Source organism: Ylistrum balloti, unplaced genomic scaffold, assembly GCF_031769215.1.
Source record: "Ylistrum balloti isolate Yb309-2 unplaced genomic scaffold, AGI_CSIRO_Ybal_v1 Utg371048, whole genome shotgun sequence".
Classification (NCBI taxonomy): Eukaryota; Metazoa; Mollusca; class Bivalvia; order Pectinida; family Pectinidae; genus Ylistrum; species Ylistrum balloti.
In genome coordinates, this window is record NW_026782580.1 from 1236912 (window position 1) to 1250550 (window position 13639).

General features: G+C 37.4%; 1 protein-coding gene across 1 annotated transcript; it reads left to right on the forward strand.

Annotated features, from left to right (window-relative positions):
* Positions 1 to 1100: 1100 nt before the first annotated feature.
* Positions 1101 to 12738, forward strand: LOC132560337 (uncharacterized). The gene is made up of 3 exons (XM_060225010.1): positions 1101 to 1114; positions 10487 to 11171; positions 12547 to 12738. The coding sequence occupies exons 1-3, from the start codon at positions 1101 to 1103 to the stop codon at positions 12736 to 12738; spliced, it is 891 nt and encodes a 296-aa protein (XP_060080993.1).
* The last annotated feature ends 901 nt before the right edge of the window (positions 12739 to 13639 follow it).

Sequence of the window (13639 nt, forward strand, 5' to 3'; positions counted from 1 at the left end):
CGTCAAGGCGACCGGATATCTCCGTACATCTTTGTTATTGTGGTTGAGCTACTTTCTTTAATGATAAAGTCTAACCAAAGGATTGGGGCTCTTACAATTGTTGACAAAAAGGTATTACTAGGACAATACGCAGATGATACATATCTCCTGTTAGATGGTAAAAGTGAATCACTATACGAAGCTGTACACATACTTGAAGATTTTTCTATGATATCTGGTTTAAAAGTAAACTTAGCAAAGTCCCGACTTTATTGAATAGGCAATAAGAAATTCTCAGACGAAATCATTTGTCCAGACCTAAACCTAACATGGTCAACTGAAAATTTTAGACTTCTAAGTATCACATTCTCCTTGAATCTGGATGGGATGGAAGAAATTAATTATGAACATACTTTGAATCAGGTTGAAAAAATGTTAAGGCTTTGGGTAGTTCGAAATTTAACTATTATTCGAATAGAATCTCCTATAGATTTATCTGGAATTCAAATACAGAGAAAATTAAAAGGGAAACTTTGGTAGCATTATATGATGAAGATGGCCTAAACATGACATACATTTTAGCTTTTAGTAAATATATGAAAGTTAGATGAACTAAGAGATACTATTCAGATGTAGATAGTGGCTGGAAATCTTTTTTAAATCTCATATTGAAAATAGATCCTGAGGTGCTCTTTCGTTTGGATGCAGGAAAGTTGAGGGAGAAAGCAAAAAATACAAAAAACAAATTTTGGTGTTATGTGTTATTATCTTTAGCAGAATTAAAATGTCCACCAAATTCTCTTGAAGAATGTTTAGCATTAGATTTAACCTATCTTGTAAACCACTGTATCCCATGGAGAAATTTTGGTCTGCACAGGGTTAACGATTTATTTATAAATGGATTAACCAAACCTGGGAAGAGCTCAGGCATGTGGTGCATTTAAATTTTATTGAATACCATGTAACTTTTCAGAAAATTAATAGAAATTGGAAAAATGAATATAGAATTGCTTGTGTGAATGGTGAAACAATTACTCCAATCAAAAAAGATATTGCTCAGAAAATGTTAGATCTGAAAGACCAAAAATTCATATACAAGCTTTTTGTAAACAGTATAAAACATGAACCCGTTAAGGTAGGTGTTCTACAATGTACAGACGTAATTTTTGGAAATGCTAATTTTAGCGATATCTTGAATCTTTTTCTTTTAATACTTAAATACTTCATCCATTACTGTAGAATCAATGATATTGTTCCTACTTTTACTGCATGTAAAACCAGATTCAGAAAAAAAACTTTGGAACGAACAAGCTCACTTTTGTCAATGCTCTGAGACACGAACCAGTAGGGGACAGATAATAGAATATTGTTAAGTACAGTCTTTTTATATTTACCATGTAATTTACCAACTCTAAAGATTTTGTCGTGGCTGGACTCTTTCCTTAGTGAGTAAGAAATGTAAGAGGACATATAACATTCAATGTGATGTATGTGTGTGTGTATGAGTTTGAGAATCTGCATGTGTGCATGACCTGTTAGTGTGTGTAAGATGCAGGTACCAGCTCTACATATGGTTAAACTATAGTTTGATTATACAGGCCCAGATTGTATGTTTTTTCCCTTAAAGGAGTATATGCACCATATTAATATATAACGTGTGATTAGTGCATATGTTGGTGTGTGGATCTGTGCTTGTGTGAACAAGTGTAGGCCAGTGTATATGTGTGTCAATCCATACCTGTGTTAAGAGAAAATAGCATCAGTGAGTGTATGTATTCTATACATTGAGTGTTGGTAGTTGTGTATCTAGTGATGGCTAGGTCTGTATATAGTATTTGTATCTATTGTATTTATCAACAATGATTATAGTTGACAATTATTTTGTAACTACATAGTAAAATATTTGGAGGATGAATGTGTGAAGCGGTGCGCGAGAGCCCCTCCCCCCCTCCCCCCGAGAGGGGACACAATTTGTTTAAGAAGGCTGACCCAAAGGCCCTTGGCAGTCTGTCAATATGATCATGAATAAATGTTTTGTGTTATAAAAAATGAATAAAATGGACTCGAACTCTTAAAAAAAAGAAAAAAAAGAGGTACTGGGTAGATCAGTCTAAAATTCCTTTATTTTGCATTGTCCAATTTGGGACTGTTTGCAAAAACAAAATGGCCCATAGGTAGCCATCTTGGATTTTTGTGTGTGTTTTTTTTCTTGAAGTTGTACTCATTTCTATTGGTTTGCCATATGCTTAATTTATATGTTAATAAATATTTGTATATAATTAAGAGTATGTAAACAGAGGAAATAAGGGAAAAGATCCAACTTTAAAAACCCAGATCATACAATGCTGGACGCCAAGATCCCTGGGACGTCTTGTGATTTGCGATTTGTAATGTTGATAAATTTTGTGAATTTTAGTTTTCAAAAGTAAATGAATGCATGCATGAAAAATTAATTATGTATCATCTGTTTGTGGACATACTACTAAGACTTGTAGTTAGTCACTGCTGACTATAATGTTAAAATCACTATCATGAACTATTAAAAGAAGTTTCAGTCGAGGTCACCATGTTTCAACCCCGAAAATAACTATTTAGAAAACTCGTCGGTTGGCGATATACACAAATATCTTTGTATTAGGCTTATTTTATTGACCAATGGACGATTTCCTCATTTCTTCAGCACGAAATCTAAAGTAAAAGTCGCTTTTGAAATTTTACACTTCCATCTGTTGTATGCCAACATTATCTGGCAGTGACATGCACGAGGGGAGATAACTCGTACAATGTTTTCGAGAAAATGTGACCATTTTGATTTCTTTAGCTGGTAACATTTATGTTGTATATTTTCTCATGATGTGACGAGTTGTCCCATTGCTCTGCTGTTTGGGCTGATATAACTATTGTTGCTGAGCAGAAGCAGTTTATTTTCGTTTTCGTTTTCGGTTTCGTTTCTGAAAACCAAATCTGAAAATGGTTCCATCTCATGTACAGCTCATCGATACTGCTTTTTGAAATCAGAAAGTATTTATACTTATAATTCGAACTTTTAGTTTCTCTATTGCTTTGGGTCAAAAGACGTTGTCCGGTCTCGATCTAGAGAGCTATCATACAACACAGGTAAGGCTATCTTCCACCAACATGGTTGTATGAAAATTATAAATATCATTTTAGCATTTACTGAATTGTGCATTCAGATACATTCAAATGCTTTAGTGCTGAGTTAGAAAACATTTCAGAAAACAATGAAGAAAAGAAAACTATTGTGATAGTATTGCAATAGTCAAGATATTTAGTGGGACGATAGTAAGTGTTGTGTACAGAGTGTAGATATTTAGTGGGACGATAGTAAGAGTTGTATACAGAGTGTAGATATTTAGTAGGACGATAGTACGAGTTGTATACAGAGTGTAGATATTTAGTAGGACGATAGTACGAGTTGTATACAGAGTGTAGATATTTAGTGGGACGATAGTAAGAGTTGTGTACAGAGTGTAGATATTTAGTGGGACGATAGTAAGAGTTGTGTACAGAGTGTAGATATTTAGTGGGACGATAGTAAGAGTTGTATACAGAGTGTAGATATTTAGTGGGACGATAGTAAGAGTTGTGTACAGAGTGTAGATATTTAGTGGGACGATAGTAAGAGTACAGAGTGTAGATATTTAGTACAGAGTGTAGATATTTAGTGGGACGATAGTAAGAGTTGTATACAGAGTGTAGATATTTAGTGGGACGATAGTAAGAGTTGTATACAGAGTGTAGATATTTAGTGGGACGATAGTAAGAGTTGTATACAGAGTGTAGATATTTAGTAGGACGATAGTACGAGTTGTATACAGAGTGTAGATATTTAGTGGGACGATAGTAAGAGTTGTATACAGAGTGTAGATATTTAGTGGGACGATAGTAAGAGTTGTATACAGAGTGTAGATATTTAGTGGGACGATAGTAAGAGTTGTATACAGAGTGTAGATATTTAGTGGGACGATTGTAAGTGTTGTATACAGAGTGTAGATATTTAGTGGGACGATTGTAAGTGTTGTATACAGAGTGTAGATATTTAGTGGGACGATAGTAAGAGTTGTGTACAGAGTGTAGATATTTAGTGGGACGATAGTAAGAGTTGTATACAGAGTGTAGATATTTAGTGGGACGATTGTAAGTGTTGTATACAGAGTGTAGATATTTAGTGGGACGATAGTAAGAGTTGTATACAGAGTGTAGATATTTAGTGGGACGATAGTAAGAGTTGTATACAGAGTGTAGATATTTAGTGGGACGATAGTAAGAGTTGTATACAGAGTGTAGATATTTAGTGGGACGATAGTAAGAGTTGTATACAGAGTGTAGATATTTAGTGGGACGATAGTAAGAGTTGTGTACAGAGTGTAGATATTTAGTGGGACGATAGTAAGAGTTGTGTACAGAGTGTAGATATTTAGTGGGACGATAGTAAGAGTTGTGTACAGAGTGTAGATATTTAGTGGGACGATAGTAAGAGTTGTGTACAGAGTGTAGATATTTAGTGGGACGATAGTAAGAGTTGTGTACAGAGTGTAGATATTTTGGGACGATAGTAGTGGGACGAGTAAGTGTTGTATACAGAGTGTATTTGTACAGAGTGTAGATATTTAGTGGGACGATAGTAAGAGTTGTGTACAGAGTGTAGATATTTAGTGGGACGATAGTAAGAGTTGTGTACAGAGTGTAGATATTTAGTGGGACGATAGTAAGAGTTGTGTACAGAGTGTAGATATTTAGTGGGACGATAGTAAGAGTTGTGTACAGAGTGTAGATATTTAGTGGGACGATAGTAAGAGTTGTGTACAGAGTGTAGATATTTAGTGGGACGATAAGAGTTGTGTACAGAGTTGTGTACAGAGTGTAGATATTTAGTGGGACGATAGTAAAGTTGTATACAGAGTGTAGATATTTAGTAAGAGTTGTATACAGAGTGTATATGTATATAGTTGTGTACAGAGTGTAGATATTTAGTGGGACGATAGTAAGAGTTGTGTACAGAGTGTAGATATTTAGTGGGACGATAGTAAGAGTTGTGTACAGAGTGTAGATATTTAGTGGGACGATAGTAAGAGTTGTGTACAGAGTGTAGATATTTAGTGGGACGATAGTAAGAGTTGTGTACAGAGTGTAGATATTTAGTGGGACGATAGTAAGAGTAAGAGTTGTATACAGAGTGTATATATTTAGTGGGACGATAGTAAGAGTTGTGTACAGAGTGTAGATATTTAGTGGGACGATAGTAAGAGTTGTGTACAGAGTGTAGATATTTAGTGGGACGATAGTAAGAGTTGTGTACAGAGTGTAGATATTTAGTGGGACGATTGTAAGTGTTGTATACAGAGTGTAGATATTTAGTGGGACGATAGTAAGAGTTGTATACAGAGTGTATATATTTAGTGGGACGATAGTAAGAGTTGTATACAGAGTGTATATATTTAGTGGGACGATAGTAAGAGTTGTATACAGAGTGTATATATTTAGTGGGACGATAGTAAGAGTTGTATACAGAGTGTATATATTTAGTGGGACGATAGTAAGAGTTGTATACAGAGTGTATATATTTAGTGGGACGATAGTAAGAGTTGTATACAGAGTGTAGATATTTAGTGGGACGATAGTAAGAGTTGTGTACAGAGTGTTGATTTCCGAGCCTTTGGCTGGTCTCGTGTTTAATCAAAATTCATAATCTTATCTCCAGTATATATATACCGTATACTATCCCCTTGGTAGACGAGACAGTCGTTATCACCTTGTATAAAGTCTGTCATTTATATGTCGTTTGGTGGGGATTACGTTCATTAACGAACTGTGTTAAAATTAACTATTGTATAACTATCATGGCAACGCTTAAAGGTTTCCAATAAGATGGAAGATTATGTCCCTAAAATCTATCACTGGTTGGTTCATATGGCGAGGATAACCACCTAAAACTGAACACTGACCAGTACACGTGACAGGAATTACATCCCGAAAACTGAACACTGATTGGTACCCGTGATATGGATTACACCCTAAAGCTGAACACTGACCGGTACACGTGACAGGGATTACACCCTAAAACAGAACATTGACCGGTACCCTTGACGGGGTTTACATCCCTAAAACAGAACACTGACCGGTAGCCGTGACAGGGATTACATCCCTAAAACAGAACACTGACCGGTACCCGTGACGGGGGTTACATCCCTAAAGCTGAACACTGACCGGTACACGTGACAGGGATTACATCCCTAAAACAGAACACTGACCGGTACCCATGACAGGGAGTACACCCTTAAAACTGAACACTGACCCATACCCGTGACAGGGATTACATCCCTAAAACTGAACACTGACCGGTACACCTGACAGGGATTACATCCTAAAACTGAACACTGACCGGCACTCGTGACAGAGATTACATCCTTAAAACTGAACAATGACAGGCACCCGTTACAGGGATTACATCCTTAAAACTGAACACTGACCGGTACACGTGACAGAGATTACATCCTTAAAACTGAACACTGACCGGTACTCGTGACAGAGATTACATCCTTAAAACTGAACACTGACCAGCACCCGTGACAGAGATTACACCCTAAAACAGAGCACTGACCGGTACCCATGACAGGGATTACACCCTAAAACTGAACAAGTGACCGGTACTCATGACAGAGATTACATCCTAAAACTGAACACTGACCGGCATTCGTGACAGAGATTACATCCTTAAAACTGAACAATGACCGGTACACGTGACAGAGATTTCATCCTTAAAACTGAACACTGACCGGCACCCGTGACAGGGATTACACCCTAAAACTGAACACTGATCGGTACCCGTGACAGAGATTACATCTCTAAACAGAACACTGACCGGTACCCCTGACAGGGATTACACCCTAAAACTGAACACTGACCGGTACTCATGACAGAGATTACATCCCTAAACAGAACACTGACCGGTACACGTGACAGGGATTACACCCTAAAACTGAACAAGTGACCGGTACCCGTGATAGGGATTACATCTCTAAAACTGAACACTGACCGGTACACGTGACAGGGATTACACCCTAAAACTGAACAAGTGACCGGTACTCATGACAGAGATTACATCCTAAAACTGAACACTGACCGGCACTCGTGACAGAGATTACATCCTTAAAACTGAACACTGACCGGTACACGTGACAGAGATTTCATCCTTAAAACTGAACACTGACCGGCACCCGTGACAGGGATTACACCCTAAAACTGAACACTGACCGGTACCCGTGACAGGGATTACACCCTAAAACTGAACAAGTGACCGGTACACGTGACAGGAATTACATCCCGAAAACTGAACACTGATTGGCACCCGTGACAGGGATTACACCCTAAAACTGAACACTGATCGGTACCCGTGACAGAGATTACATCTCTAAACAGAACACTGACCGGTACCCCTGACAGGGATTACACCCTAAAACTGAACACTGACCGGTACTCATGACAGAGATTACATCCCTAAACAGAACACTGACCGGTACACGTGACAGGGATTACAACCTAAAACTGAACACTGACCGGTACCCGTGATAGGGATTACATCTCTAAAACTGAACACTGACCGGTACACGTGACAGGGATTACACCCTAAAACTGAACACAGACCGGTACCCGTGACTGGGATTACACCCTAAAACTAAACACTGACCGGCACTCGTGACAGATTTTACATCCCTAAAACAGAACACTGACTGGTACACGTGACAGGGATAGCTACCTAAAACTGAACACTGATTGGTACACGTGACAGGGATTACACCCTAAAACTGAACACTGACCGGTACCCGTGACAGGAATTACACCCTAAAACAGAACACTGACCGGTACCCGCGACAGGGATTACATCCTAAAACTGAACACTGCCGGTACACGTGCCAGGGTTACACCCTAAAACTGAACACTGTCCGGTACCCGTGACGGAGACCCCATTGTACATGTACATGAAGCAATATATGATGATGTGTTTTGATGAGCCAATGAGTGCTTATACCTTGTAGCCATTCCCAGTCATTGGTCCATACATATGTATTATATATAAGGAGATATCAGGTAGACAAAATATCAGTTTCGGTAACGTTTTCGAGTCTGTTGTCTCGCTTCGGGCGACTTACATATTTGGACGATACACAATGTCTTCTTGAGCTTACATTATCTGTTGTATATATGGACAGCGGATTGGAAATTAGTGACAAGTCCATGTGCACTCTACAACGTTGTTAACGAAATTGAAGGCAATGATACAGGACAGACGGCAACTCAAGTTTTACAGCATGGCAAGGGAAGTAACTCTTATGAAATCTATGCCATTGAAGTTGCTCCTGGAAATGGAAGATAACGGAATTTGAGATTACTAAATTAGTAAACAATTTGTTTACTTTCATTTTAGTAGCTACACGACTTCAGGTTTTGATGGAATCCTGAATGAATAGTTGAAAAATTCACTGTTTGATTATTTCAAATTTAAAGGATCGGCCTTGTTAAACCTATATATAAATGTAAAGGTGATCCAGGATATTTTGGTAATTATAGGGCATTAGGTCTGCTTTCATGTCTTGGTAAAGTTTTAACATCAATACTTAATAACAGATTAAACAAGACGGCTGAGGATCTCAATTTTTTAAGTTCAGGCTTCTTTCGGGGAATATCATTCTATCACAGATTCATTCTATGATGCCGTAACTTCTGTTTATTTTTCACATGGAAAAATGCTTTGATCATTCATAGTTGTCAGAAAGGCGTTTGATTCGGGTTGGAGATTCGTATCATGGAGAATGTTCACAAAAGTAATGAAACCCGGAAGTCGTTTTAAATTTATATGCACTTCCACCAAATCTTGTATAAGACATGGGAATGTTCAATTGTATTTTCGGGGTAAAACAAGGGAAATTTTATCTCAGTTTTACTTGCTATTTTACTAAATGACTAAGAAATTTTCCAGTAGTGTTGATTGTCTACAAAAAAGGGATTCTGTGTGAGAATATCGGGATCTACATCAAGCTGTTACTATATTTATATCCAAATCTGCGGAATCGCTATAAATATCAGTAAATATAAAAAGGTTATTGTAGCCTTCTGTTAATTGTTATCCGACATATATAGAGAATATATTAACACACTTACCTCTACATACATACTTTGTATGTCTGGGAGTAATACCAAGTGTGTGTGGCCCTACAACTACATAGCTGATGGAACGAATTAAAACACACCACGTTTTAATTCATTGAATAGTGGCGCGGGTTGTAATATGCACATTCTTCTCAAATTATCAGATATATTAAAATAACAAAATAACTGTATAATGGGGCTAGACTAGTGCATATTCCCATCTCAATATTTACATTCATTTCGATCAATTTTGATTATCCTCAGTCGCCATTCAGATTTCAGAATTTAGGTCCTTAGCATCACTGAAGAGTCCTAGAAGGACGAATCTCTAGTATGAACAGTTTAATTGATTACTTGGCCCTACTTTATCTTAATTCTTACTTTGTAGTCTTCGAGACTGCAGGTAGCAGACACTGCTGAAGGAGTTTTAGTCTCTGAGGTTTACCGTAACTTTCATTCCACATTTCAATTCATTCGAATTGTGGCAGAGTTAGGAAATACACATGTGTTTGTTCTTCTGAAATAATCGTCCGATATATGGAAATTATGAAATTTATCTAATTACGGGTCCAGTGCACCTCCCTATCTTCCGACCTTCGGATCACTTTGAATTTTCCTCAATCGCCTCATAGGTTTAACATTTAAACCCCGTCACTGACGAGTCTTAGAGCGAAAATACAGCTGTATGGATAAGTTTTATTCATGATATGACTCTATTGTATCGAATTCTAATTTTTGCATTAAAAGGTTAAATTCCCTTGTGTTTCTTTTGTACTAATTTTGTAAAATATGTATTTTGATATTAACTTCAGATACAAAAATACAATTTTTCTATGATATTTATGGTATTGAATTTCCTATATCTACCATTGCCTGGCATTGATGTGTTGTAACCTTACCAAAGTCAGTCGTGTATTGCCAGTTCACGAACTGATAACTGCATAGCACGGTAAGCAAATCGTGGTCGTTAACATCTCCATCATTACAACAAGATAGAGAATGAAAATAATAGACACAAGCATTGGATTGCTTTTAGTTAGCATTCAGGCTTGGACATATGAATGGCAACAGGAGTGGGGAAATTATCCTGTTGTCATCATATGCCCATGAATGCCAGCTGAACGAAGTTTAATGCTTAGATGTGCGCAGTTTATTCTGAACTTATACATATTGTGGCATTGGCAGTAGAATTACAAAAAATGAAGTATATGCAGATCAGATGATGTATTTGACAATATGCAAACGTTTGTGTCTATCTAAAATTATCTTGCATTTCATATACTTCTCATAGCATTGGTAGATGAGCGCAGTTTTCACAGAAACGTTATTTGTGTTCTAGGAGAATGGTTGAACAGTGTGCACATTGTGGCGCGCAGAATGCCTCCCTGCGCAGGTGTACTGGTTGTATGAAGGTTTACTATTGCTCCAAGGAATGTCAAAAGAGAGATTGGAAAACTCTACATAAGAAATCCTGTAAGAGGGATGCAAAACAACACGAGAAATCATCTGAAGACGGAGCGAATGAAAGCACTACATCCGTTGCTCCCAACAAAGTATGTGTGGTTTGCAGCAAAACCGGAAACGACGTCAAAACCTGCTCTCGATGTAAACAGACCAATTACTGTTCCAGGAGCTGTCAACGTCAGGATTGGCCTAAACACAAACAGGCCTGTAAGGTAGTTGCACCGTTTCCGCCAACACTTCCGCCAAACATTGATAATATATTCAGAATGATGTCACCTGGTGCAACTGGATTTAGTCCAATGATGGGCTTTGCCAATCCTTTTTTTGTCGGGGTCGACGAACCTGACCAGTTGAACTACAGAGCGACACCGGTACCTGGCTTCTTGGATAAAGCGAAGGTCATTGCGAGATTTCATTTTCCTTTCTGCAGAATTTTGGATGACATTAACGACATACCACAGGAATTTCTTGGAATGCGACCTAGTGGAACAAACAGGGTCTTTGTTGCATTTATTTCCAGATTCCATCATTACCGGATGCGCCACTGTATCTATGTTGAGGTAATATACCTTTCACACAGAATTGTACCTACCGTTTAGAACTTATAGGTACCTCAGCCTGTGTTATGTCCGTCCGTCTGTATGTCCGCTATCCTTTGAAAACCCAGGTAGCTTCGTGATGTTTAGCCCGAGGGATCATCGACTAAGGAGGTGTAATCTTTGTTCTTACAGTAAGGGGTGCTCTTGTACAGCTATTGCAATAACTTCCACTAATACTTGTAATAACAAGTGGAATGCATAAACAAGTCCCGAACACAAACAAAGGGTTTAACCATGGCGCTGTCACTAGGTTAATGGTGACATATACTGATTCAAAACTTCTGCTGATGTCCAGTTTACAAAATTCATTAATAACTGGCCCGTATAATTTTCAAACTCTCAACATTTTCTTTATGATATTAACAGGGTCAAAGTCGAAATTTGGGTCAAAATTGACAATTGGTCTAAACCAAAGGTGCTATTACATTTGTGTGTGTGTGTCAATGACAGGTGTGATTTTACCTGTCTCAATATATATCTGTTCTTATGGATAATTAAGGGTCATTATGTACAATAAGACCGTTACAATTTAGCCCGTTTTCTACTATATTAATTCTTTCCGTTTTCCATACTTTCGGTAAGGTGGGCGTTACATTTCCCACAGGAATATCAAAGAGTTGGTATCTGATGGTACAATTTGGCATGACATCTATATCTTCTCTTTCTGTTTTATTACTTACGGAATAATTCTTCTTTCCTGTTGTTTACTGGTGCGTTAACTGTATTTTTTACAGGTAATATACATAACGCGTTAGCGTTTTGTTGAAATGTCTGTGGAAATGCACTATACAACCATGTAACCAACGAAAAAAACTTTATAATTTATGGCTGTCAGAGTTTTGTTTTTATTTGTGTTACTTAGAATAATGAAAATTACTAATAGTAATCATCATTCTATGTAAACAGCAATTTTATTGAGAGTCCTGGTAGATATACCGGAAATGTAAATTAGGGAGACTTACGTACCATGTATCATCGGACTGTGTCGTGATTTAGTTCTTCTGTGGGTTGTTTTATACGCAGTGCTATGTGTATATGGCTAGAACTGTTGGACTACTAACAAATGTTATAGATTAAAAATAATTGAAGTACTGATGATTTTAGAGATAAAATAATAATAATTTGTCTCTTGAGTTTAAAGTATATATTTGGACACTGTGTAAATAACTTGGAATTTTATGAGATATGGTTTCAGACGACCCGAGTTCCAAATAGGAAGAGAAATAGTTCTAGCGCCATTTTATAACGACATCTTAAATACGTTTTGGAGTTTGGAAATATTTCATATATCCTTAACCGAATTCTTATTTATCTTTTATATATTTTTTTCAAACAGGACAAAGATGGCGTCGAAATATACGTGGCTTTCTATTTGGATTTTGACAACCCCTTTCCTTATTTCCATTGGACCAGCGTCGTTCCTGGGAGATTCATTTGTATCGAGGATCCATATATCCATTTCTTTCTGGATGGTTCTGTTGGAATACGCGTTGAAGAAGCAGAGAGTGTCAGGATTCTACCCTTATAAAGAAATGAGTGTCAGGGTGCTGTCCGTATAAAGCAGTGAGTGTCAGGATACTGTCAGTATAAAGCAGTGCGTGTCAGGGTTCTGTCCGTATAAAGCAGTGAGTGTCAGGATTCTGTCCGTATAAAACAGTGTGTATCAGGATTCTGTCCGTATAAAGTACTGAGTGTCAGGATTCTGTCCGTATAAAGAAGCTTTTTGTAGTTATTAACTTATTTTATTGAAGTACATTTGTATATACATCACCCGACAATAAGGAATTGTGTTGATTATCTGACAGTAGTAAAGGGACCCTGAAGTTGCATATTAGTAATTTGTTTAGTTATTTGCTAACCTGTCCGGAAGAGACAAATCTCTACTTGTCATGATTTTGACAAAATTTAATCAGAAGCATCCTTTCGGAAAGCGACTGAATTTTGTATAAACGATGGGCCAGACGTCACCAGCAATCTTTAAAATTCCTCTATTGTTTGAATGATTGGATTTTGTCCAAATTTTTTCTGAAGTATCCTTATTTTTATGTAAATGGTGGGTCTGACCCCTCCTGGAGGAAGAAGACGGAATCCAATATTGGAAATCGGAGAATAGATTAGAAATTCTTCTTTTGCAGGAATTTCAAGATTTTGTCTAATTATAGTCTGAATCATCATTGAGAGAAGAATCAGTATGAAGTACTTCTTCTGTTGGGATAAAGTACCGGTAAATTCACCAAATTTGTTTGGAAACAGGCTGGGGTAAAGCGGCAACTAATTTTATGTAAACTATCGATCTTTACCCACTTGTGCCTGAGGGGTGGGGCAAAAAAGATTTCTTTTGCGTTTAAGGAATGATATGGACTAGTGACATGACCGAATACGGTAGACAGATGTAATCTATGAAATCCATATTTTTTTCTACCTGAATG

What these genes read in the sequence shown, in the direction of transcription:
- LOC132560337 (XM_060225010.1), top strand. An exon ending in GCCACTGTATCTATGTTGAG is followed by an intron (nt 11,172 to 12,546) that starts GTAATATACCTT and finishes TTTTTCAAACAG; the next exon opens with GACAAAGATGGCGTCGAAAT.